This window comes from Pongo pygmaeus, chromosome 15, assembly GCF_028885625.2.
Source record: "Pongo pygmaeus isolate AG05252 chromosome 15, NHGRI_mPonPyg2-v2.0_pri, whole genome shotgun sequence".
In the NCBI taxonomy this organism is placed as follows: Eukaryota; Metazoa; Chordata; class Mammalia; order Primates; family Hominidae; genus Pongo; species Pongo pygmaeus.
In genome coordinates this window covers 48,780,239-48,807,506 of record NC_072388.2, presented here as the reverse complement: position 1 = coordinate 48,807,506, position 27,268 = coordinate 48,780,239, and the positions used below count along the sequence as shown (strand labels likewise).

At 40.2% G+C, this 27,268-nt stretch overlaps 2 protein-coding genes across 11 annotated transcripts in view; both read left to right on the top strand.

Moving 5' to 3' along the window:
- SOS2 (SOS Ras/Rho guanine nucleotide exchange factor 2) overlaps positions 1–8,324 on the top strand; it is a 113,734-nt gene extending 105,410 nt beyond the window's left edge. For 3 of the 4 annotated variants that reach the window (XM_054447619.2, XM_063651198.1, XM_054447620.2), the window contains 2 exons: positions 5,042–5,151; positions 6,603–8,324. In XM_054447619.2, coding sequence (XP_054303594.2) covers positions 5,042–5,151; positions 6,603–7,112 — 620 coding nt within the window. In that variant the 3' untranslated portion in view covers positions 7,113–8,324. The remainder of the gene's footprint in view (positions 1–5,041; positions 5,152–6,602) is intronic. The other variant, XM_063651199.1, reaches the window with a different exon arrangement.
- A 471-nt stretch (positions 8,325–8,795) lies between these two features.
- VCPKMT (valosin containing protein lysine methyltransferase) lies at positions 8,796–27,268 on the top strand. Of its 7 annotated transcripts, XM_054447610.2 has the most exons (7): positions 8,797–9,167; positions 9,275–9,385; positions 9,543–9,615; positions 11,041–11,160; positions 12,728–12,832; positions 13,732–13,824; positions 15,724–16,807. In XM_054447610.2, the coding sequence occupies exons 1-7, from the start codon at positions 8,860–8,862 to the stop codon at positions 15,736–15,738; spliced, it is 825 nt and encodes a 274-aa protein (XP_054303585.2). In that variant the 5' UTR covers positions 8,797–8,859; the 3' UTR covers positions 15,739–16,807. The 7 variants fall into 7 exon arrangements, 6 of the variants coding, with proteins under 6 accessions (XP_054303589.2, XP_054303588.1, XP_054303586.1 ...); XM_054447614.2 differs by lacking the exon at positions 12,728–12,832 and having other exon boundaries at positions 8,796–9,167; XM_054447613.2 differs by lacking the exon at positions 13,732–13,824 and having other exon boundaries at positions 8,796–9,167.

Genomic DNA, 27,268 nt, shown 5'->3' with positions numbered 1-27,268 from the left:
TGCTGCTTGTCAGTATTACTGTCTGTAGGCATTTGGGTTTCGTCTTCCTCCATCTGTCTCCATATACATTATAATCTACCTTCATGAATTAAAGCTTCAGCTTCATATATTTCCTGGCTTTATTGAAGTTTGTTGATATTTCTTATTTTTCTTGTTGTTCTGTGGTGGAAATGTCATTACACTATTAGTTTCTTAGTACTGCCATAAGAAAGCACCACAAACTGAGTAGCTTAAAAGAGCAAAAATGTATTGTCCCACAGTTCTGAAGGCCAGAAATCCAAAATCAAGATGTTGGCAGGGCCATGTTTACTCTGAAACTTGGAGAAGAGAATCCTTCCTTGCTTCTTCTAGCTTCTGGCATTTGCTGGCAATCCTTGGCATCTCCTGATTTGTAGATGCATCACTTCAATCTTTGCCTCCATTGTCATATGGCTGTCTTCTCGTGATATGTTTCTTTATTTCTTCTCCTCTTCTTATAAAGACGCTGGTCATGTCATATTGGATTTGAACCCATTTTAATGACCTCATCCTAACTTCATTACATCTGCAAAGACTGTATTCCAAATAAGGTTGCAATTATAGGTACTAGGCTATGGGACTTCATCGTATCTTTGGGGGAACACAGTTCAACCCATAACACTGTGCCATCATAGAAGCAGGAATTCTAGACATTATTTTGAATGGTAGTAAAATACATTTTCCATATAAGAAAATTTTACATTTTGAAATTTCATAGAAAATTGAGAATAACTGCATTAAATTCTGAATATTCTAAAATAAATCCCCAAAGAAAATCAAATATTCTTAGCAAGTATGAAAAGTACTCAGATGAAATGAGAAAAACGGCAAGACTCCATTCACAATGAACACGGGTACTTCACATCAAAGGAAGTATATATTGTAAAGAAACATAGATAATTATAGATAGTTCAGCATCATTAGAAATCTGAGGAATTTTACACAATAGTGAGTTGCCATTTTAGTCTTTTGAATTAATGTGTTTTTTTTTTTGTTTTAGTGTGAGCAAGCCTATGGTAAATAGGCTTATCCCCACATAAATTGGTATATTAGTATAACCCTTTTGGAAAGCAATCTGAATACAACATATCAAACCATAAAAATGTTCACACCCTTTGATGTTACTGATTCAGTAGATAATTGAATACTTAGTTTGTACCAGTTACTCTGCTAAGCACAAGACATTCAGTGGCAAACAAGAAAGACAAAGCCTCTGCCTTTATTTATACAAAATACCCAATAAATGTTTGGAAAAAGTCACATGCATGAAGATTCATCCCACTCTCTCGTCTTTTCTTCCACTTCACTTGTCACTGCTTGGTCTCTCTTTCTGGTTCCTCCTCACCTTCCCAAACTATTGACATTGGAAGGCCTTAGGACTCAGTTTCTGGACCTCTTCTCACTCACTTAGTTGTTCAGTCTTCTATCATTTACATGATGATAATTCCCAAGTTTATATCTAGCCAGAACCTCTCTTCTGACTTCTAGACTCATATGTTTAATTACCCATTTAACATCTCCAGTTGGATATCTAATAGGAATCTCAAACCTAACCTCTCTGAAACTGAGCTTATTATCCCCTCCAAAGTTGTTCCTCTCACTGCCTCCTCATCTCAATTCTATTTACAAGCATCCAGTTACTTAGGCTAAAAATACTGTAATAGAAGTATCTTTTACTTCTCTCCCTTTCTCACACCCCAAATGTGACCTATCAACAAATCTTGACTGCTCTCAAAATATATCCAGAATCTAACAATTTTTTGCCATCTCCACTGCTGCCACCCTGGTCCAAACCACCATAACTTTTACCTTGTTTATTACAGTAAGCATCCTAACTTCTTATCTTCTCCACTTCAGTATGTTTTTAGTATAGCAGCCAGAATGATCCTTTTAGAATCTGAGTTAGACCTTGTTTTACTTGTGCTTAAAGCCCTCTGGTGGGCCGGGTACGGTGGCTCACCCCCATAATCCCAGCACTGTGGGAGGCTGAGGCGATGGATCACCTGAGGTCAGGAGTTCGAGACCAGCCTGGCCAACATGGTGAAACCCCGTCTCTACTAAAAATACAAAAATTAGCTGGGCCTGGTTGCAGGCGCCTGTAATCCCAGCTACTCAGGAGGCTGAAGCAGGAGAATTGCTTGAACCTGGGAGGCGGAGGTTGCAGTGAGCCGAGATCACACCATTGCTCTCCAGCCTGGGCGACAAGAATGAAACTCCATCTCAAAAAAAAAAAAAAAACCCCTGGTGGCTTTCTATCTCACTCAGAGTGAAAGCCGGTTCCTTTAAAGAACCCACAGGCCCTACACAGTTTAGGCTTGTTTGATCTGTCAGACCTCATCACTTATTCTCCCCCTTCACTCAGTCTGCCTCAACATAATAGACACATTATTGCATCAGTGCTTTGCTCTTGCCATTCCTGCTGTTTATAATACTTTTCAGCCATTTAGCCTCACAGCCTGCTCCCTTATCTCCTTCAAGCTGTTACCTTAGTGAAGCCTTCCCTAATCACCCTATTTATGTTGCTCCCCTCCCACCTCTTTCTGTACCCCTTTCCAACCAAATATTTCTTGTCATAATTTATAGGCATCATACTTTTACTTATCTTTCCCTAACCTAGATTATAAGTTCCATAAGGATATGAATTTTTGAGTTTTGTTCACGGTTATATTGCTAGTGCTTCAGACAGTGGCTGATAGTATTAGCAGTTGCCCAATAACTGTTGAATGAATGAATGAATGGCAGAAAATTAGAAGTAACTTAGATAGCTAACTAACATTACAGAAATTGTTTAGTAAATTCTACTATATTCACCAGTTTGGAATAACTGCAGGCACTAAAAAAGTGCATAAAAACTGTAGTCTTGTAGGGAAATGCTCTTGATAGACAATTAAATTGCATTCAGACTTCAGCAAGGGTTATTGATTGCCTACTATGGAGAAATATACTGGTTAAGTGATGACTGTAGAGTCAGACCCAGATTCAAAACTCTCATAGTTTCCCATCATTCACATATCATCTGCTTCCATGAGTGTGTGTGTCTGTTACCACCTAAGACTGGCTTAACAATAAGAAAACACTCAGACATACTTGGAAGCCTAGAGGAAGGCTGCTTTAAGACTGGTTGATTTAGTGACTCGATGATGTAATTAAAGACCAGGGTTCCTGTACTCCAGCCTGGGCGACAGAGCGAGACACCGTCTCAAAAAAAAAAAAAAAAAAAAAAGACCAGGGTTTGTTTTGACTCTTCATTGTTTTGTCCACATTATCAGCTTGATTTAAAGCTGTTTTCCCTCAAAATCATAAATGGCAAGAGCAGTAAAGGTTGTGTGCTTCTTTGTTCAGTCAAATTATATATAGAGAGAAGTACAGACAAGACAGTATGACAGAATGCTTTTCCAAAAAAGAGCAAGGAACTTCCTTTCCATTAGCCCCCAGAAAATCTCCTTTTAAATTTCACTGGTCTGAATTAGGTCACATGCCTGAATTAGGTCACATGCCTACAGTTAAACTCATCACTCTGGCTAAAGGAATGGGATTACTCTGATTGATTTATACTAATTAGGCTCCATCCCTAGAGCTAAGGGGTCAGGTTCACTTTCCCTAAAAAAATGGCTACTTGCATGAAAGAGAGGTAGATAAAAATCTGATCATGTTAAGAAAGTGAGTCCCATGCCTATTCCTTGGCTTGAATTGGGGTGCCCTGGGCAGGATTGGCCAACTAAACCAAATGGGACAGATTTACCACTACCAAGAGGAGTTCTCCCAAAGACGGGACAAACAATGCTGGCAGGTCAGAGGAACATCCTCTGCCTAACCTCCCCACACCATCTACCAACCTTATAGGCATACCTTTTGTATCAGCTATTTCCCCCTGAGCCAAGAGGACCTCCCCAGAAGTAACTGCAGAGCCACATGATCGGGATAGCAATTTTTGACATAGAATAATTAGTTTGACATATCTACATGGATGTCTCATAAGCAGTTCAGTTAGAGTGTTTAAGGTTAAACTTATCAACTTCTTTCCCAGTTAGCTCCTGTGTTCCCAATCTCAGTATAATGACAAATAAGACATAGTTGCTGCCTTTGTAACAACTGTGTGAATATAGAGAGATCAAATGGGAAGTTGAACTACAGAAAAAATGAAGATAGTAATTATTATATGTCTGGTTGATCTGTTTAGGGGTATTTTCCTGTCATTTATCATTTTGTAAATTTCCTTTAATGTAGTTATATAACGTGTACATTATCAATGAGAGACTTGCAAAGACAAAGAGTTATGTGATATAACACTACCTTATGGGCTCCTATATGGAGGGTTTTATTACCTTTGTGGTGATGTGCCCAATCGTAGCTGCTTCAAAAATATATGGTCTCGCAGGGGGCGGTGGCTCATGCCTGTAATCCTAGCACTTTGGGAGGCCGAGGTGGGCGGATCACAAGGTCAAGAGTTCGAGACCAGCCTGACCAAAATGGTGAAACCCTGTCTCTACTAAAAATACAAAAATTAGCTGGGCGTGGTAGTGGGTACCTGTTATCCCAGCCACTCAGGAGGCTGAGGCAGGAGAATTGCTTGAACCTGGGAGGCGGAGGTTGCAGTGAGCCAAGATCGTGCCATTGCACTCCAGCCTGGGCAACAGAGTGGGACTCTGTCTCAAAAAAAAAAAAAAAAAATGGTCTCTGATTAGGATGGTCTTTCTTTGGAAGTTACTACAGTATATTTAGACATGTTTTGTTTTGATTTCTGAAAGGCTTTTCAGGGAGCAGAATCTCATTAATCATAATTAAATAGTATACCTTCATTTAGCTGAAGTACCCATCATGCCCCAGGCACTGTGGTAGGTGCTAGAGACACAGAAATAAATACACACTGCCCTCAGAAAACTTACAATTTAATGGGGAAGATAGATAAACCAATAGTTGATACAGTCTGACAAATGCCGTGGTAGAAGTATCGATCCCAAACTGTGATAAAGGTTTATCTTATACTGTGAATTGTGGTTAAACTAGTCTTTTTCTCCCCCAGAGTCTTTCTTTAGTTCATGTGGTAGTTTACATAAACTAAGTGAAGAGCCCCTGATTCCTCCTCCTCTTCCTCCTCGAAAAAAGTTTGATCATGATGCTTCAAATTCCAAGGTAATCAAGAGGACTTTACTCCAACTTATTCAAAGTTGTGAATCTTCAAAATAATGCCTAGTGTTATAAAGAGTCTGTGAATTATACCTTGGCTACCATTTATGGTTTTTCAGCATTTGGGTTGTTATATTTGAAAAATACTTTTAGTTGCTTAATCCTTATAAAAAACCTTTTCTAAATGAGAGGCTGGGCCGGGTGCGGTGGCTCATGCCTGTAACCCCAGCACTTTGGGAGGACGAGACGGGTAGATCACCTGAGATCAGGAGTTCGAGACCAGCCTGGTCAACATAATGAAACCCCATCTCTACTAAAAATACAAAAAATTAGCTGGGTGTGGTGGCGGGTGCTTGTGATTCCAGTTACTGGGGAGGCTGAGGCAGGAGAAGCGCTTGAACCTGGGAGGTGGAGGTTGCAGTGAGCCAGGATCATGCCACTGCACTCCAGCCTGGGCAACAATTGCAAAACTCTGTCTCAAAAAAAAAAAAAAAAAAAAAAAAGGCTGGTTGGGAGGCTGAGGCAGGCGGATCACCTGAAGTCAGGAGTTCAAGACCAGCCTGGCCAACATGGTGAAACCCTGTCTCTACTAAAAATACAAAAATTAGCCAGGCATGGTGGTGGGCACCTATAATCCCAGCTACTCAAGAGGCTAAGGCAGGAGAATCACTTGAACCTGGGAGGTGAAGGTAGGTTGCAGTAAGCCAAGATCGCACCATTGCACTCCAGCCTGGGCGACAGAGCAAGACTCCGTCTCAAAAACTAAAACTAAAAATAAAAAAATAAAATAGAGGCTGGAAGTACATTTTCTTTCTGGTACAGGTGGAAAAAAACTTTAGTAGTATTCCAAGTGTTCTTCAAACTTTCAACTAATGCTTCTCAAAATTTTAAGGGTGCATCAGAATTACCTGAAAGGCTTAGTAAAATCAGATTGTGGAGCCGCACCTCCAGAGTTTCTGATTCAGTAGTCTAGGATGGGGCCCAAGAATTTGCTTTTCTGACAAGTTCCCTACTGATGCTGATGTTGTTGGTCCCTGGATCACACTTTGAGATTTACTGCTCTAAGCCTCACTGGAGAAAGTAGCAGTAGATGCCCAGTAAGCAGAAGCTAGACATTAAAGTCCTCTTGACATCATGTCCTTTCATGTCTATAAAGCAATAAATTATTGTCACTTACCTACTATTATAATTAAAATACATAAATTTCTGAAATGTATACACAAAGCAAGATAAAGAGCTAGGATCTAAGACTTAAATTAAAACATCTCATATATAAAAATATTAAACCCAGCCCTGAATTAAACTAGGAGTACTCATAATCTGATAATTAACCCAGATTAGTTTATTTTGAGCCTCTGAATTTAACTTGACACATAAGAATTTTTCACACTTAAAAAAATTTTTTTTTAATTTTTCAGGAGAATAGAGGTATAATTTAATTACTTTTTTTTTTTGAGGGAAATATGAAATCTGATGATGATCCTCCTGCTATTCCACCAAGACAGCCTCCTCCTCCAAAGATAAAACCCAGAGTTCCTGTTCCTACTGGTGCATTTGATGGGCCTCTGCATAGTCCACCTCCGCCACCACCAAGAGATCCTCTTCCTGATACCCCTCCACCGGTTCCCCTTCGGCCTCCAGAACACTTTATAAACTGTCCATTTAATCTTCAGCCACCTCCACTGGGGCATCTTCACAGAGATTCAGACTGGCTTAGAGACATTAGTACGTGTCCAAATTCGCCAAGCACTCCTCCTAGCACACCCTCTCCAAGGGTACCGCGTCGATGCTATGTGCTCAGTTCTAGTCAGAATAATCTTGCTCATCCTCCAGCTCCCCCTGTTCCACCAAGGCAGAATTCAAGCCCTCATCTGCCAAAACTGCCACCAAAGACTTACAAACGGGAGTTTTCGCACCCCCCATTGTACAGACTGCCTTTGCTAGAAAATGCAGAAACTCCCCAATGACCTTAGCCATATGTAGTCATTGACACTGGAATGGTATTTGTAAAGTTTTTTTTAATTTATTCAAAAAAAGACATAGTATTTTAGTACTTTTTACAAATAATGCTCTTACAAAAATGCTACTGATCAAATAAGCTTTTAAGAATTGGAAAAATAAAAACACAAAAGTCCTTCACCATTATCCTCAGGTGATCAGTAGCATTGCCTTGTCTTGGATCCTCAGTGCTGCCAAAAGGCCAGTATAAAGAATTTATATTTGCACTGTAAACTCTGCAAAAATATGGTTTAAAGTGACATGATTGCACTGAAAAGGGATAGTGCTTTTGTGAAATTTTTCAAATTTGAGTAATAGATGCCTTTTTAAGGCAGTGAATTTACACAAATATGGGAGGGGTATATGGTGTTACTGATTTTTAAACCTCTTTGACCATCTTCTAGTTTTTACTTCTAGTTTTTACATCTAGGAGAATTGTGAATAACACCAACTGTTCTTAAACTCTTTAATGCCATGTCTTAAATGCCGGTATTTGCTGCTGAAGACAAAAATGAAAAGTAGGATGAAAATAATAGAATGGCACTGTAAGTGTTTATTATTTTGTCAAAATGTAAACAAAGACTACATAACCCAATGATGGAGGGAAAAAGGGCATGTATCTCATTCAGATGTGCCTTTTGTTTTTGCAGACTATGATGTCTTTAGCTAATGAATTGCCTATTGTTATGGAAAACAGTTAATATGCCATGTATGTACAGTTTTGTTTATATTGTATATTTAAAGATACTGCTAATAACCTATATAAATTTAAGTGACTTGAGGCCTATAATACAATCTGCTACTTTACTAATTCATAAATTCAGAAAAAATTCTATGGCATAGGAACCAACTGCCTTGCCTTCAAGACCTAGTAACTTTCTCTATAAATCTCGTGTTAACTGAAATTTTTTTTAAATATACTTTTTAGATTGGTAATATTTAAACCAGCAAATACTTAAAGCTTTATTAAACGTTTTAATCAGATAAGTGAGTAAAGCTTTTATTTGCCATTTGGATGCCTTCGTTCAAAGTGATAGAGTGTTTTGCTGATAGTGCTGTAGCAGCAGTTGTAAAGTAGCCAAAAGCCACGTTGTTTATTTACTGGTCTGTGGCCTTTTACTGTGCTTTGTATCAGAGTTCTTAACAAGATTAATAAATCACCCCAGTCTTAATTTGTAAAAGACTTTTAAAATATGTGTTTTCATTATAAGGAACAAAGGGGGAGATCGTTGAGTCCTGTAGACATATACACACACACACACAATTTTTTCTTCACTGTTAAATGTGAGCTGCAGGCTTTTAGCAACCACTTTTATGAATTCATACAAAAAACTAGGAGCATACTAGGAACTTGAAAAGGAAGATTGTAAGATTATAGCCATCTTTGGTAAGCTCTTGGAAGCTGATTGCATTTAAGCCTTGTAACTACTGTGTAAATCAAGTCTCCAACTTGGTAAACTCTGAGGTTGGCTTTGTTTTTTACAGAGCAGATTATAATAGTTTTGTCTGGGAAAGTGATTTAAACGGCCTCTTCGTTAAGCCAAACGTGTGATTCAGGGTAGAGGGAGGCTGCCAAGCGCGTGGGGGAAGCTGAGGCCCCACGCTCGGCCCCGCCCAGGTAACGCTGCCTTCCGGGCTTTGTTAACTCGCGCGCGCTGCGGCGCCAACTCAGCCGCCGGCAGGGGGTGGAGCCGCAGGGCGGGGCGGTGCGCGTTGATGTGGCGTCACTGCGCGCGCCGCTCTGTGTTGCCAGATGCCATGGAGGCTACGCTGGAGTCCTCGCTGGAGGACCCACTGCGGAGCTTTGTGCGAGTTTTGGAGAAGCGGGATGGTACAGTGCTACGACTACAGCAGTATGGCTCCGGTGGCGTGGGTTGCGTTGTTTGGGACGCTGCCATTGTCCTTTCTAAATACCTGGAAACGCCCGAGTTTTCTGGCGACGGGGCCCACGCGCTGAGCCGGCGGTCGGTGCTGGAGCTGGGTTCGGGCACCGGGGCCGTGGGGCTCATGGCTGCTACCCTCGGGTAAGAGCTGGCGGGCGGGCGGGATGTGGGGGCGCCTTCTTGCTGGGGAAATCTGGATTACAGGCTTTCCCTCCTGTGCCTACACCTCAGTCGACGTTATTTTATAGGGCTGATGTTGTAGTCACCGATCTTGAGGAATTGCAAGACTTGCTGAAGATGAATATTAGTATGAACAAGCATCTTGTCACTGGTTCTGTTCAAGCCAAGGTACTGAAATGGTTTGTATGGCCTTTCAGCTTGTTTTAAGATACTGATTTGTAGTTTGTTTTAAATTGCGTTTCATTAAAAGGATGGAAGGGGACTTTCCGGTTCTTTATAAAACAAGAGTATTTTGAATTATTAAAACAATTGAAATATTTGTTTGACATTTTTAAGGGGGGAAGAAATAGAAGGCTTTCCTTCTCCACCCGACTACATACTGATGGCCGACTGCATATACTATGAAGAGGTAAGTATCCAGTGAGCGAAGTCTCTTCATTTAGAAGATGAACCTTGTTCCATGGATTCTAAAGCACACGTTTCTTCACATTTTAACATCTTTGAATCCGGGATTTGCCTTATAGTTGATGCAGTAAAGAGAAGATAAAAGTCACCAGGGACCATATGTATATACGCTCATCATTATCATACCGACCTGGTGAAGCATGTTGAGAAAAGTATTATATGCATTTTACTAGAGGCTTCTGTAAAAATTTTAAAGGATTTTGCCAATTGGATGTTATGAAAAGCCAAAATCCTCTCTTTTTCTCTTGGTTGTTCCCACGGAACATGTTAACCATGACATTGAGAATTAAGTTGTAAATAATTCATTGTTCTTTTCTTTAAATATCAGTTTGGGCCGGGCGCGGTGGCTCACGCCTGTAATCCCAGCACTTGGGAGGCCAAGGCGGGTGGGTCACCTGAGGTCGGGAGTTCGAGACCAGCCTCACTTACATGGCAAAACCCTGTCTCTACTAAAAATACAAAATTAGCCAGGCGTGGTGGTGCATGTCTGTAATCCCAGCTATTTGGGAGTCTGAGGCAGGAGAATCGCTTGAACCTGGGAGGCGGAGGTTGCAGTGAGCCGAAATCACGCCATTGCATTCCAGCCTGGGCAACAAGAGCAAAACTCCGTCTCAAAAAAAAAAAAAAAATCAGTTTGTATAGTGTTGCGGGCATCGATTATTTTAAAAATAATTAGCATTGAACCAAGTTAGGGTCAGATTTAACTTTTGTAGGGTAAATTGTTGATTATTTAAATCCCAAATTAGATTAAATAAAATTAAACTTTTAAGAGTAAAGTTGATTCCATTTGTTTTCCCATGAGAACTCCAAAATGCAGTCATCTGAATCCTTTTTCTTTAAACCGAAATCAGTACATGGTTTAGTTAACAGGAGCTTACCCAATCATTAGTTACAGAGGGGTTTTTGTTTGTTTGTTTTTGTTTTAAGATAGGGATCTTGCTCTGTCACACATGTTGTAGTGCAGTGGAGTGATCATAGCTTACTGTAACCTCGAGCTCCTGAGGCTCAAGTAATTCTCCCATTCAGCCTCCTCAGTAGCTAGGACTATAGGTGTGCACCAGCATGCTGGCTAATTTTTAAATTTTTTGTAAGGTGTGGGGGGGGGGGGTTGTCTCTCGCTATATTCTCCAGGCTGGTCTTCAACTCCTGGTTTCAAGCGATCTTTCCACCTCTGCCTTCCAAAGTGTTGATATTACAGGTGTGAGCCACTGCACCTAGCCTAGAGCTTTAATTACATGTGCTTTGTTGGATTGATTCAAAGATGGATAAATTGTAGGGGAGCTATAAATACCCCTGTACCTCCTCAACCTACTTTTAGAGTAGAAAAATTTTTAAATCATAAACAAAAAATATATTCTTTTTTAAATAGTCTTTGGAGCCATTGCTGAAAACTCTAAAAGATATCAGTGGATTTGAAACTTGTATTATATGTTGTTATGAACAACGAACAATGGGGAAAAATCCAGAAATTGAGAAAAAATATTTTGAGGTAAGTATTAAGTACTCTATTATCTTTGTAGTGATTTCCCTTCAGGGAGGCTGTATGTGACTCTTCAAGTATATTATGGTAATTTTGGGTGGGGAAAACATTCTGTTTGTGTGAAGCTGAGGAAAGGATCTTCACAGCCCATGATTCTACCGAGCTCCCCTTTTTCATCTTTTCTGATACTTTATTTCATTTCTAATTAGTTGATCTATGGCTACAGAAGAATGTTAAATAATACTGGTGCCACTCCTTTTTAAGAACAGTTTTCAGTGTTTATTAAACATGATGCTGCCTTTGGAGAACATATTAATGATGTATGTATTACCTTTGGAGAATACATGATAGAAATGTGCAGGTGGTAAGTTGTTTTGTTTTTGTTTTTGTTTTGAGACAGGGTTTCACCCTGTAGGCCATGCCGGAGTGCAGTGGCACAGTCAGGGCTTACTGCATCCTCAACCTCCTGGGCTCAAGTGATCCTCCTGCCTCAGCCCCCCCAAGTAACCGGGACTACAGGCATGTACCACCACACCCGGCTAACTTTTTGTATTTTTTGTAGAGATGGGGTTTTCCCATGTTGCCAAGTGATAAGTTTTTACTTCTGTGTTTTTCTCTACATATTTATGAAACCTCCAACCTAGATACCTGTCTATTTTTAGGGTCTTTTTTTTTTTAACTTTTTGTTCTGAAATAGTTAGAAAAGACTTACAGGAAGTTGCAAATATAGTATATAGGGTTTTATGTATCTGTCACCCTTCTTCCCCTAGTGATAACCCAAACCCTTTTTATGGGCACAAATCTATCACATTGTGAGTGACTCCTTTTGAGGGTACATCTATATAGGCCTGCAGTTTTGTCTGCTGAAAGGACTGCTTTGGTTTAATGAGAAAGCAGGTATATGACTGCCTCAGGTAACATATACTAAAATGTTTATTTTCTTGTTTTTCTTGAATATGAAAAATGTTCATGAACTTTTGAAATGATGCATAATGAAAATTTCATACTGTTAAACAGCTTTTATTGGGGTAAAGCATATGTAAAATGCATACGTATCAGTCAAGTGCTGAGCTTAATTTTTCATGTGTATACACCCAAGTAACTACTTACCAACATAAAGATAGAGGACATTTTCAGGATCTTGGAAGGTTTGCACACTGCCCGTTCCCAGGCAATACTCAAAAGGTAACCACTGGCCAGGCGCGGTGGCTCACGCCTGTAATCCCAGCACTTTGGGAGGCCGAGATGGGCACATCACGAGGTCAGGAGTTCGAGACCAGCCTGGCCAACATGGTGAAACCCTTTCTTTACTAAAAATACAAAAATTAGCTGGGTGTGGTGTCATGCACCTGTAATCCCAGCTACTCAGGAGGCTGAGGCAGGAGAATCACTTGAACCCAGGGAGGCGGAGGTTGCAGTGAGCCAAGATCGCACCACTGCACTCCAGCCTGGCTGACAGAGTGAGACTCTGTCTCAAAAAAAAAAAAAAAAAAAAAGGAACCACCATTCTGACTTCTATCACCCACAGGTCACTTCATATTATTGAATTTGAAGTATGTCTCTTTTAAATTTATAGCTCCTTCAGCTAGATTTTGACTTTGAAAAAATTCCTTTGGAAAAACACGATGAAGAGTATCGAAGTGAAGATATTCATATTATATACATCAGAAAGAAAAAATCGGTAAATAACATTCTCAGTTCTTCATTCTCCAAGGAGGTTTCATCAGCTGGACACTATTTCAGGGCATATATGTGGTATGGGCGTTGATTTTGATGTGGAGAAACAGCTATAATGATTCACTGGACTCAGGCAGTAACTTTAGTGTCAAGGTAATTTAATCCATCTTGCCTTGGGTTTTTGCTCTAAAGCCAGGCTTTTTTTTTTTTTTTTTTTTTTTTTTTTTTGTATTTTTTAAGTGGAGACACGTTTCACCGTGTTGCCTAGACTGGTGTCGAACTCCTGGGCTCAAGTGATCTGCCCACTTCGGCCTCCCAAAGTTCTGGGATTACAGGCATCAGCCACCATACCTGGCCAGGCTTCTCTTTTAAAGGCCTTTTCCAGCTTCTCTGTAGGCGTAAATTTTATAGCTCTATAATTGGGTATTACCTCAGACAAGTTATTAGCTATTTATAAGTTTCTTTTATCTCTGTGAGATTTTAAAATGCCAGCTCTTACTTTGTAAACTTTTCCTTATTAAAAATTGTTTACAGAAAATGAAATATAACAAGGCAGATGAATCCATAAAAGATAAATGCACTCAATTAAGTAGAATTTATATATCTTCCCCCTTCTTGGTGCATGTTTTACCTTGTATAACAATCACATTTTATGCAGGTTGCCTCAGTGACACCTAGGGTTTGAGCCTGTAGAAAGAGGGAAGAATTGTACTTCATCCTTTTTTTTTTTGAAACAGGGTCTCACTCTGTCATCCAGGCTGGAGTACAGTGATGCAATCTCAGCTTGCTGCAACCTCTGCCTCACGGGCTCAAGAAGTGATCCTCCCACCTCAGCCTCCTGAGTACCTGGGACCATAGGCATGCACCACCATGCCCGGCTAATTTTTGTATTTTTTTTTGTAGAGACAGGGTTTCGCCATGTTGTCCAGGCTGATTTTGCACTCCTGGACTCCAGTGACCTGCCCGCCTCGGCCTCCCAAATTGTTGGGATTACAGGTGTGAGCTGCTGCGCCTGGCCTTTCATCTATTTTTGTATTTCCAGCACCTTTGGTATATGTGACTAGTGTAAGGCAGGGAGATGATTACTTTTATGAATTAAGGATGCTAGATTCAATAAGCCCACAATTTTTCTATCATCTTTGCTTTGATTATGTTTGTGATAAAGTTTTCTGATTATATGAATTCTAGTCAAAAGCAAATAAAACTTAGTTTTAGGGAACAGAAGTAGGTGTTAGGACTAAATCTAAGTAAAAAGGCAGCAGTGGGATTATTCAGATTAACATTTATGTGGCATGGTGCCACAGATACAAAAAAACTGTTTTGTGCTTTAAGGGATCCAGTTTTAACTGAAGTTGTTGTGCAGTTTTAAAAGTAGAATTTTTTGGAAGCATAAAGATTTTGTGTTTCCTGAATATAAAGGCTTTTTTTTTTTTTTTTTGCCCCAAAAAAAAACCTCTTATTTTTTAGTTGATGTAATTCACATACCATAAAATTCACGCTTTTAAGGTGTACCATTTGGTGGTTTTTAGTATATTCACATAGTTGTGTAAATCACCACTTTCTAATTTTAAACGATTTCATCCCCCAGAGAAGCCTCTTACCCATTAGCAGTCACTCCCTTTTACCCCCGTTCCCAGCTACTGGCAGCCACTAATCTCTCTATGGATTTGCCTATTCTGCACATGTCATATGTAACAAGTCACATACTGTGTGGCCTCTTGTGCCTGTCTTCTTTCACTCAGCACAGTATTCTCAAGCCTCATCTACATTGTAGCACACATTAGCACTTAACTCCTTTTTGTGGCTGAATAATATTCCTTTATATGGCTATACCACACCTTATCCATCCATTGATGAGATGAATATTGCCGCTATGAACATTCATCTACAAATTTTTGTGTGAACATGTTTTCAGACCTCTTGAGTATATACCTAGAGGAACTGCAAGGTTATATGGGAACTCTGTTTAACTTTTTGAAGACTTGCCAAACTGTTCCAAATCTACCATACCATTATACATTCTCACCAGCAGTGTTTGAGGGTTCCAGTTTTCTCCACATTTTTACCAACATTTGTTAATTATACCCATCTCATTGCGTATGAGACAGTCTCTAAACTGTGGTTCTCATTTCTCTAATGACTAATGATGTTGGGTATCTTTTCTGTATTTAGAAGAAATGCTTGGCCCATTTTCAGATTGGTTTGTCTTTTTACTTTTGAGTTGTGAGAGTTCCTTATACATTCTGAATACTAGACACTTACAGATGCATTATTTGTGAATATTTTCTCCCATTCTGTGGGTTGTCTTTTCATTTTCTTGATAGTGTGTCTTTTATTTTCTTAATTTATTATTTTCCTATTTTTCTTTTGAGACAGAGTCTCGCACTGTCACCCAGTCTGGAGTGCAGTGGCATGATCTTGGCTCAGTGCAACCTCTGCCTCCCAGGTTCAAGTGATTGTCCTGTGTGAGCCTCCCAAGTAGCTGGGTCTACAGGCATGTGCCATGACGCCCGGCTAATTTTTTTGTATTTTTAGTAGAGATTGGGTTTCACTGTGTTGGCCAGGCTTGTGTCAAACTCCTGGCCTCAAGTGCTCTGCCGCCTCAGCCTCCCAAAGTGCTGGGATTACAGGTGTGAGCCACCACACCCGGCCTATGTTGTGTCTTTTGAAGCACAAATATTTTAATTTTGATAATGTCCAATGCATCTGTTCTTCCTTCAGTTGCTTGTTAGGTGTCAGCACAGAACCATCTATAAACATGCATGGTTGTTCACTTGAATTGCATGTAGCCACTGTTAGGCATACTAGGCATTATGAGGCATATTAGGCATTATTAAATACCCAGTAAATAGTTTGTGGTAAATCAATCTTTCAAGTTCCCTTTTTTTCTTATAGAAATTTCCATCGTGAAGCCTTTAATCATCTTACCCAAGCCTCTAACAACCTGGGTACACTAAAGATGTGAATAGAGCATGTCAATACAGCATGGGAAGATTGTGTTCACAGATTTTTTTTCCGGCACGTCCTTAGAGATCCGATATATAGATGACGACCACCAGGGGCTGTCTGCAATATGAAAAATGCCTGCTTGCCTGCCTGCCTGCCAGTGGCCCTGAATCCAGCTTAGGTTACTTAGTTCAGCATAAAGTTCTACTTAAATGTTGGGAATCAGTTATTCAAATAAAAATTGGTATTGAGGCGAGGCTAAAATCTGCCAAAAACAGTGAACCAACATGATTGACTTGACCTTTTACAGGAAACTAGAGATAAATTTCTGAAGAGAACTATCTGCTATTATATAATAATGTTTTAAATTCAAACTAGTAAATTTTAGTTTGTCTTCAAAGTTTAAAAGGTTTTCATTTTATACATAATTATACAATATTTATCATTTGTATTTTCCACTTCATTTCTTTTAAAATATCTTTAATACTTAAATGTTCTTTTAATTTTAAAAAGAACTGAGATATTGTCTTTTATACTTACATTGGCCAAAGTTTTCTTTTCCTCCACCGTACATATCTATGTGATTTAATCAGTAAATTGTACTGTAATGAGTTGCTAAGAAGACAAATTAGAAGATTGGAGGAACAAAAGATATCTTTATAGATTTTTCATTTGAGAATGGAGTGAGAATAGAAAAACCAGTTTCAGGCTTACGCACTTACGTGGCTCATGCACTTTATGTATATGTTTCAGGAAAATCTGGCTTAAAAATACTGGTATTAACTTGTTTACATGAAGCAGTGAAAGGTTTTTGAATAACTACAAATGTAGTTCTGTATGTATATACCAAATGAATTTTTGTTCTGTGTCTCTCTGTTTTATGTTATGAAGCCATTCGCTCATATACAATAATCTGTCAAGGACTTTAATCATACTTGTTCCAAAGAGTAGTAACCGGATGGAATTCTGGTATTTACAGGCATTGGTGCTAGATGGTACATTTTATGTGTTAAAATAAACATTGTTTTTGAGACCTTGTGACTGAATTTCAGAAATACCTTTGAAGAAAGTGAACATCTAAACAGTTAACAGAAAGAGCAAAAGCAGCCCTATTTAGAGACATTAAGGATACAAGTCAAGAAATCAGTTCATTCCTTTCAGGTTTATTTCAATCTTAAAAGTTTCCTTTGCTGGTTTTTGGTTTTTTTTTTCCCCCAAAATACTTTGTTCATACTGTCCTTAGCATTTCATTAAGCAGTTTGCAAGGCAGTGTAACCTAAATGTGTGGTGCTTTGTGAGGTACAGATAGTGCTCGCTGTTGTTAATGATGTCTTAAGACAAATGACCACTTTTTAGCTTGTTCTATAACATTATGAAATTTGTAAAAATAAGTTTGACCTTGACTATAGTAGTCCACCCAGGTTCCTTAAATGTCTTTTCACCCTCCAGTTTTTATGCCGACCTGCTTTCTTTTTTTTTTTTTTTTTTTTGAGACAGGGTTTTGTTCTGTTGCCCAGGCTGGAGTGCATTAGTGGCACAATCTTGGCTCACTGCAGCCTACTCCTTCCAGGCTCGGGCGATCCTCCTACCTCAACCTCCTTAGTAGCTGGAACTACAGGTGCGCCACCACGGCTGGCTAGCTTTGTTGTATTTTTTTAGAGCCAAGGTTTCACCATGTTGCCCAGACTGGTCTCAAATTCCTGGAGCCAAGTGATCCACCCTCCTTAGCCCCCCAAAGTGCTGGGATTACTAGCCATGAGCCACTGCACCTGGCCCTCTCTTTTAATAAACATTATCTGTGGGTCTTTGGCCTGAAGTGCCCCTTGATTTTACTGTATGAAAACCCAGGTCTTTTAGTTCAGAAAAATGAAACTTCACTAATTTCCTGGAGGAGTCGGGCTGAAGTCGGCCTCTATGCAACTTTGCCAAAATCACACTCTTGCTTGACTTCCTCCCGCTTCCTGTTTGGCTATTCCCATTCCTTTACTTCACCTTGATAAATCATTTGCATACATTCCTCTCTATCTGCTTCTGGAGAACTCACCTAAGTACTGACTGTAGAGGAAATTTGTAATTGAAAGTCAAATAGGCCCCACGCGCAGTGGCTCACGCCTGTACGCCGAGGCAGGCGGATCTCCTGAGGTCGGGAGTTGGAGACCAGCTTGGCCAACATGGTGAAACCCCGTCTCTGCTAAAAATAACAAAAATTAGCCTGGCATGGTGGTGTGTGCTGTAATCCCAGCTACTTGGGGGGCTGCGGCAGGAGAATAGCTTGAACCCCAGAGGTAGAGGCTACAGTGAGCTGAGATGGAGCCACTGCACTCAAGCCTGGGTGACAGAGCAAGACTCTGTCTCAAAAAAAAAAAAAAAAAAAAAAAAGTGAAATAGGATATCTTTCCTGTTCTGGAATAAGGCCAAAACTGAAGTCAAGGTGCCAATCCTCACATTCTAAGATTCTACCAGTGGTGGTTAGGACCAGTGAATGCTACAGGGCTTACTGAAGGTGGCCAGTTCAGAGAACATGCTCCATCACCAACCACTATTCCACAGACAGATGGGGAGCCCTGGAAGAGGTCTCCTTTTGGAGGAGTCTGTTAGGGAATGTAATTTAGTCTTTTGGGCTTTTGAATGTGGAGAGGTAACAGGTTGTACCTGCACTCACAAACCACAGGAGGAGGCTGGGTGAGGTGGCTCATTCCTGTAATCCCAGCACTTTGGGAGGCCAAGGCAGGCAGATCACTTGAGCCGAGGAGCTTGAGACCAGGCTGGGCAACATAGCAAGACCCTGTTTCTACAAAACATACAAATAATTACCTGGGTGTGGTGGTGTACACCTGTAGTCCCATCCATACTAGGGAGGCTGATGTGGGAGGTTCATCTGAGCCCAGGGAGGTTGAGACTGCAGTAAGCCATGATTGCACCACTGCACTCCAGCCTGGGTGACAGACCCTATCTCAAAAAGACAAAACCACAGGAGGAAGGCCTGAGGAAGTGACTAGAGAGTCAAGATGCTTGCAAGTATGGGAGACCGGTATTTCTCTTTCTGGCTGGATTTGTGTTTACCCACTAGCAGCAGATTCCAAAGCATGGAGACAGAATTGGAGGAGTGATGTGGAAACTGTAAGGCCGAGGGGTATTGAAGATGCACCCTGCCAACCTGAGAAATGATGCATGAATTGAGGGTTAGAAGACTTCTGCAACAACATGAAGGAGGGGATGACGTGGTTTAAAAGGCAAGTGCAACAGATGAGGTGATGCCACTAGCTGGGGCTCAGCTAGGACATAGCTAATTCCCAAATCCCAAGGGACTGCCAATGCCTTGGCCTCTGGGCAAGTGTGGGTTGCCTCTGCACAATGGAGCTTGTAAACCACTTATCAGAATGCAATTATAGCCAATTAGGGAAAGGGTTGCAACCCCACAGTAAGGCAGTGTTTCTCAAACCAGGCTGCACCTGGAAAATTAAAAGCACACAAAACCCATGTTCAGGCCCTATCCCAGTCCAGTTTAATCAGAGGTGTAGTATTTTTGTTAAGGGGTTCCAGATGGTCTTAATGTTTGCCTTAAAATGAGAACCACTGCAACAAGGAAACCTCTTTTAGCATCTACTTCCCAAGGAGAAGAGAGCAAAGAAAGAAGAAAGTATATAAAAAGCAAACCATCTGTGAATAGAGTGGGCCCATAGTACATACGGACAAAAAACCACTTGGAATCCGATGTGGAACCTTGTGTGAAACAGGAGGTTTTAAAATAAACAGTACTGAGCTTTGGAAACGGAAATAGACTATAAATATAATCCGAAAATTCAGAGAATCTGGCCAAGAAGGCAAAGGTGATGCTACTCAAGAAAGAAGGGGGATTCGACAGTTAAAAATTGTTGCAGGTCCAGTCTCCAATGACTTGAGTCTCTTGTGTACACCAGTTATAACTTTAAACGTCTTTGAGGTTGCATAACTTTGCATTTTAATCTGCCACAGTTTATAACCAAGGGTCCATGGATCATATGTTTGGTGAAGTTGGAAATGAAATTAGTTTTTTGTTGTTTTGTTTTGTTTTGTTTCGAGACAGACTCTCACTCTGTCACCCAGGCTGGAGTGCAATGGTGTGATCTTGGCTCACTGCAACCTCCGCCTCCCAGGTTCAAGTGATTCTCCTGCCTCAGTCTCTGAAATAGCTGGGTTTACAGGCACCTGCCACCACACCCAGCTGATTTTTGTATTTTTAGTAGAGATGGGATTTCACCATGCTGGTCAAGCTGGTCTTGAGTTCCTGACCTCAAGCAATCCACCCGTCTCAGCCTCCCAGAGTGTTGGGATTATGTGCGTGAGCCACTGCACCTGGCCTAGGTTATTTTAAAGTAAGAACTATTAATCCAGAATGTTAGTGGGAATTTTTTTATACACAGCATATCTTTTAATTTTTTCTTACCTTTCTTGAAAATTTCCTTGTTAAATTATGCAAAATATGATATGACAGATTATAGGTATTTTAATTTAAAGAAGAGTATGGGTTATAGAAACATCTGTTGTTCTAAAGGCCCCCTGTAGATGGCATTGCTTGACTTTGTCTTTAAATGTTTTATAGAAAGGAAGTTGTTAAAATAGAATCTACTTTGAAATGCAATCACATTTTAAAGGTGAACGAAATTAGATTTAAAAAAATAAGCCTACCTTTTGAGTTACTTTCAGAAGATAACACAGGGTAAGTAAAACAAGTTTTTTTCTTGTAAAATTGTATTTGGTTTATCTTTCCGTTTCTTTCTGATATGTCTTTTGAATATCATTCATAAAGCTGCATTATTACAATTCATAAAACATTTTCTCTGCTATTGATACCTTCTGTGAAAAGAAGACAGATATTTAAGAGGCTAAATTAATTCAAGTGACGTTCTGAAAATTAAAATTCACCTTGAAAGTACCTTTCACATAATCATGATTTTACATCTGAGACACTTAAAACTTCTCATTTTAATTAGTTTTTCAAAGCAGTTTGTTTTTTTTTTTTTTCAATAGAGTAAGTGGTAGTTCTTACTTCTGAAAGCTGAAGCTGTGTCTTTGGTTCCCACAGTCCTGTAGACACAGACCAGGTATTTGACTTTTGGGTTTTCTTTTTTCTCAGGAAACATCAGAATTTGAAAGAGTTTTGATTCATTGATAACAAACATTGTTAGAGGAGAATATTCAGTTTTCATACCATAAAGACCTTCACTCTAATAGAAATACAGAAAAAGAAAACTGTTGCAACAATATCTTACTGAAAATTAATGGAAAAGCTAAGTTTTTACTTTCCATAATATTGGGTAGGAAAGCAATAAATTCTCAAGGCATTTTCACCAGTTAAAGTTTAAACCATTAGATATTTGGGGTTGTTCAAGACATTGAAGTTCTTATGTGTTAGTGAAGTTCTGTGAATATCTAGCGAGTCCCCATCAACTGTGAGATACATTCTAAGTCATTGATTATTAATAACAAGATGCTATCATTTGCAAATGATAAACCTAAAATATGGTAGAGCAAATTATCTCCATGATAATATTTTGCTCACGTGCATTCTGAAAACAGTGTCAGCACAGAGGCTCTGAGACCAGATTGTCTGGGTTTGAATCCCAGTGCTGCCACTTACTGGCTGTGTGACCTTGAAGTTACTTAAACTCTGTGTGCCTCAGTTTCCTCATATGTAAGGTAAAGATCATAATATCTTATAGGTTGCTGTGGAGATTAAATTAGTCAAATACATGTACTTAGGTACCAGGTGCGTAGTAAGTGTTCAATAAATGTGACTGTAGTTGGGGTGGAATTACAGGTGGGCACTTGGAAAATATGCATAATGCAAGTCAGTTTTATCTGTTGCAGTGTGAAATCTGGGCACCTTTTTGAGAGTATAGGATACATGTAAACATTGCTGCTCAGTCACGGCGGGAATGGCAGCTGGGATGGGAGGAAGTTGAGAACATTGTTACACAACGTGTACTGTTATTTAAACAAATAACAATCTTAGAAAAATAAAGAAGATACGGGGAAGAAAATTTTTATTCACTGTTCATTTTTACAGTTTGAAAGCAACTGCCACGAGCATTCAGAGGCCAATAGAGACAGAGCAAATCCTCGTTTCTAAATATGGGAGCCTGGGTTTGCTGGCTGGAGCAGCAAGATTAACATTCCACCGCCCTGGACCCTTACTCAATTCTTCCTTCCAGGGTTCTTTGCTAAACCTGAGACCAGATAGGTAGCAGGCCATTAAAGTACAGCAGAAAGTCATATTTCTGAAGTCTGAGACTTGATCTATCTGCATAACGATATTTTCAGAGTTTAGGTTTATTAACTCTAAAAGAGCAATGTGACTTTAAAATATGTTTGTAGCAGTTGTTTCTTGCCTAAATAATCTTTCACTGTGTAATGAGTGCGTGTGTGGGATGCGGGACTTAACTAATTCCTCAGGCTAACTGACCATGTCTTTTACTAACAGACAAGAATGACAAAACCTTGGATTGTGTCTGTTTCTCCATCAGCCAGTGTAAAGTGGCACATAGGCTTTACTTCAGAAGGGGTGTCCAGTCTTCCCTGGGCCACACTGGAAGGAGAAGAATTGCCTTTGGGCCACACATAAAATACTCGAGTGATAGCTGATGAGTTTAAAAAAAAATTGCAAAAAAATCTTATAATGTTTTAAGAAGGTTTACAAATTTGTGTTAGTCCACGTTCAAAGATGTCCTGGGCCATATGCGGCCCATGAGCAGTGGACTGGACAAACCTGCTCTCTGCTTCTGCATTGTATTAAACTTGCGAGGCCTGTTTGCAATTAATGGAAAATATTGTCGTGAATACTAAATAGGTGGTCTTAATTTTTAGAGACCTTTACACATTACCTATAATACAGTAACTTATTTTGTTGAATTAATTCACATTTTTTAATTTTCACAGGTTGAAAACAAGGATATTTCTTCCTTGCAAAGCAAAATTAAAATGTTTGTAAAAGAGCTGGCCTAGATGCAGTTTTTATAGGCTTAAACGTTTGAGTAGTTAACAAATTCCTTTCAGGTTATTAGTTCTAATGAGGTACCACTGACAGTCTTTTGATGGGTCAGTGCTGTTAAATACTTTTGGGTTTTTTGTTGTTTGTTTGTTTGTGACAGAGTCTCACTCTGAAACCCAGACTGGAGTGTAGTGGTGCAATCTTGGCTCACTGCAACCTCCACCTCCCAGGTTTAAGCAATCTTCCTACTTCAGCCTCCTGAGTAGCTGGGATTACAGGCATGTGCCACCATGACCGGCTAAGTTTTATATTTTTTGTAGTGATGGTGTTTGGCCATGTTGCCTAGGCTGATCTCAAACTCCTGAGCTCAAGCAATCTGTCTGCTTTGGCCTCCCAAATTGCAGGGATGAGCTACTACACCTGGCCTTGAGTAATTTTTTAAAAGTTACCTTTAACTCAGATTTGTTAATCTGCTGAAGTCCAGGCATTAACGATGTGAGTTCCAGGTGCTTGTGTTGGTTCATGATTGTTTGACAAATCATTGCCAGAGTTTTATGTACACAGTGCAATCTCATGTATCTACATTCAGTACTCAACCTTGTTCTTTTAAGGAATGTGTCCTGATAACCTGCTTGTGCTGCATGCACAGTACAGCAATGTACTGAGGTGCTACATATACAAATTACTATTTTTTTTTTTTTTTTGAGATAGAGTTTCGCTCTTGTTGCCCAGGCTGGAGTGCAATGGCTCAATCTTGGCTGACCGCAACCTCCGCCTCCCAGGTTCAAGCGATTTTCCTGCGTCAGCCTCCCTAATAGCTGGGATTACAGGCATGTGCCACCATGCCCAGCTAATTTTGTATTTTTGGTAGAGACGGGGTTTCTCCATGTTGGTCAGGCTGGTCTCAATCTCCCGACCTCAGGTGATCTGCCCGCCTCGGCCTCCCAAAGTGCCGGGATTACAGGCATGAGCCACTGCGCCCGGCCACAAATTACTATTTTTTTTTATACAAAGCTTAGATGAGAAGCTTTACACTTGTGTTTAGAATGAGTGTAAATAATTTCATGGCATATAATTCACGTGGAACAAAGGACTGGCTTCTTAAAAACAGGAAAAAGAAGTTTCACAATCCCACAAATAATAAATGTTTAACCAGAGAATATCTTTGGATTTCAGTGACATTTATGAATGTAGGTACAGTAATGTGCTTTTAAAATAACTTTTCTTTCTAAATCTTGTTACAAGGATTTTTTTTTTTTTTTTTTTTTTGAGACAGTGTTTCACTCTGTTGCCCAGGCTAGAGCGCAGTGGCATGATCATAGCTCACTGCAGTCTTGACCTCCTGGGCTCCAGTGGTCCTCCTGTCTCAGTCTCCCAGTAGCTGGGACTACAGGCAACATACCACTATGCCTGCCTAATTAAAAAAATATTTCTTTCTGTAGAGACAGGGTCTCACTGTATTGCCCAGGCTGGTTTTGAACTCCTAGGCTCAAGCAGTCATCCTACCTCGGCCTTTCAAAGTGCCAGGATTACAGGTGTGAGCCACTGCAGTGGATGGATTTTTAAAAAAATTCTGTTGTTCAAAACTCTTCACTCTCACGCATGTATCTGACACCCACAGTGAGTCTGTTACTCTTGTTCCCTGTGAAATGTCTGCTTGTTAACCTGAGAGTCCAAAGAACAGGAGAGGCATAGTTTGGCAGGTAGGAACAATATTCCCTGTTAGCCCTGGAAGACAGCTGCAGTTCAGTTCTAAATTCAATCACCTTCCCTTTATGCTCCCAAGCTTTATGAGAAAACAGCTCACTTGATTACCACCTAATCTACCTGTATGTCCTTGGGCAAGTTAAACTCTGCATGTTACTTTCCCTTTCTGTAAAATGAGAATATCTATTGGCTAACATTGTGGTAATGGTTAAACTAGATAATGTATGGGGACCATACTTAAGGAAGCAGTCTCCTCAGTTTAAACCAAAACTGTTCTGAGAATCCAGACTAGTAAACTCTTGCAAACTAGAGAGGTGTACAAGAAACCATCCCAAGTAAATGACACATAAGTGGTCCAGGAAAAACAATCCTCAGTTGTTAGGAAGGATTCCAAGTTTAGCAGTGTGCCTGTCATTTACCGTTATATTCCAACCAGACATCTTCACCACGTCTTTTAGACCCTACCTTCATCATAGGAAGAGAGAAGCCACAGGGGAAAATAATTGAGAGGTTGGTTGCTCTTATCAAAAAAAAAAAAAAGGAAAAAAAAATCCCGTAAGGCTTTAATGAGGCGTAGGGCATCACTGGTTTGATATTTCCCAGCAGAATGCAATACCAAAAGTAAAACCAAAGAAATAGTCCCCTTTCAAAAACACGAAGGTCCCAATGCAGCAGACTACTGCAGGCCGCAGAGGGTGGGAACAGAACTTAGCAAAGAAGTTCCCCGAGACTCCGCAAAATACTGTAAAGTGGACAGCAAATGAAATATGGCTTGTTGCTGTTAAAGTTTCTCCACAGTTAACTCAAAACTGAGGACCTATGTGTAAAGAGTCTGGAACAATGCCTGACATAAAAGATCCTCAACAGTGGGGAGGGAGAGCATCAGGATAAATAGCTTAATGCATGCTGGACTTAATTCCTTGGCGATGGGTTGATGGGTGCAGCAAACCACCACGGCACATGTTTACCTATGTAACAAACCTGCACATCCCGCACATGTATCCTGGAACTTAAAATCCTCAAGACATTTTAATTCTCTTCCCTTCTCTCATTTTCAAATCTACCCTCAATGACTTTTCTGAACATTCAACACATTTATTTACTCCTTCAATTCAGCAGACAGGCACTGTGCTAGGTATCAGGGGTACCCATCAGTACTCTTAAATATTAGGGACAAATAATAAGATGCATTCCATACCCATAAGCAGCTCTCACATCTGTAATGAGAGGCATATGCAAAAAATAATTGCAACTCAGAGAAATGCAATCATAAAGGCATAAGCTAGCTACAGCGGCAGTGCAAAGGAGGATGTGGTCGCCTCTGCCTCAGTTGGTCAGGGAAGATTTCATGAAGGGACCATTAAGCTGATTTTTGAAGGATGAATGGAAATCCACTGGACAGCTTGTCAGGTGTTCTAGGCAAACACATACAACAGCATCAGATGTGGTTTTGGTGTGGCTTGAGCGTACGGCATGTGTAGGAGATGACTAATGGGTAGGCAGGAGGGCAGGGCAAGGACATGCAGAGTCCATGTGGCGTATTCAGGAGTGCAGATGGGTTCTGGAGGCAATGAGAGGATATTTCAATACTTTAAGCAGGGTAGCCACTTGGCCAAATCATTTTAGAAAGATTATTCTGACAGCAAATTTGGAGAGTGGGCGGGAGAGGGGCCAGACATGAGGCAAAGAGATCAGGAAGGGAGAATGAACAGGTAAGAGATGTTGAGGAGTGGGGTCTGAACTCCGGCAGTAGCAGTAGGAATGAAGAGGAAGGGATCTGAGAACCGCTGTGGGCTAGACTAAGGCAGATACAGTAAGTTCTGTAGGTGCCCGCGGAGCATCCTGATGGGGTCAAGGCCTCCACGGTCCTCATACTGCCCTCCTGCAGGTCAGAGTCCCTTTTCTTTAAAACACTTATTTTGAAAAGAATTGAAATAACATTAATTTTATTAGAACTAGAGACTTTACTGTCATCTGCCAGAAAATTGTCCTGTATATAAATCATGTAAGTTTGGAATCAACAGTTTTAAATTTTGTTTTAACTTCAAAACAATAATGATGTCTACAATGTGAATGGTGTCCCCTTCCAATGTTGCTCTTTGCTGTACCCAGCCTGAGTGGCCACACACTGTGACCCTGGTTACATGTATGTAATAGGCAGCTAAACACAAGCGGTCCTCTATATATGTGAGTTCCATGGGTTTCAACCAAACGCAGATTGAAAATATTCGGGGGAAAAAAATGGATGGTTGTGTCTGTACTGAACATGTACAGACAGAGTTTTTCTTATCATTATTCCCTACACAAGACAGTATAACAACTATTTACATAACATTTACATTGTATTAGGTATTATAAGTAATCTAGAGATGATTTAAACTATATGGGGGTAGGAGGTGGGTGTGGAGGGCGAACACATAGCAAATGGATGCTGGGCTTAATACCTAAGTGATGGGTGGATCTTTGCAGCAAACCACCATGGCACACGTTTACCTGTGCAACAAACCTGCACATCCTGCGCATGTACCCCTGAACTTAAAAGCTGAAGAAAAAAAAATGAATTCAGTCCAATAAGTAATAAGGTATACGGGAGAATGTGTGTAGGTTATATGCAAATACTATACTATTTTATACAAAGGACTTGAACATCTGTGGATTTTGATGTCTGCGGGGGGTCCTGGAATCAATTCCCCATGGATACTGAGGGATGACCGTGTATAGGTTTGGGGGCAGAAGAGAGAGTAGATTGAGAAAGATGATGTCTTTTTTTTTTTTTTTGGCGAGACAGTCTCATTCTGTAGCCCAGGCTGGAGTGCA

Excerpts from the sequence above, each read along its gene's own strand:
- VCPKMT (XM_054447610.2), top strand. The coding sequence starts at position 8,860 with ATGTGGCGTCACTGCGCGCGCCGCTCTGTGTTGCCAGATGCCATGGAG. Across the intron at positions 9,168-9,274 it reads CTCATGGCTGCTACCCTCGG|GGCTGATGTTGTAGTCACCG; the intron begins GTAAGAGCTGGC and ends GTTATTTTATAG. Across the intron at positions 9,386-9,542 it reads CAAGCCAAGGTACTGAAATG|GGGGGAAGAAATAGAAGGCT; the intron begins GTTTGTATGGCC and ends GACATTTTTAAG.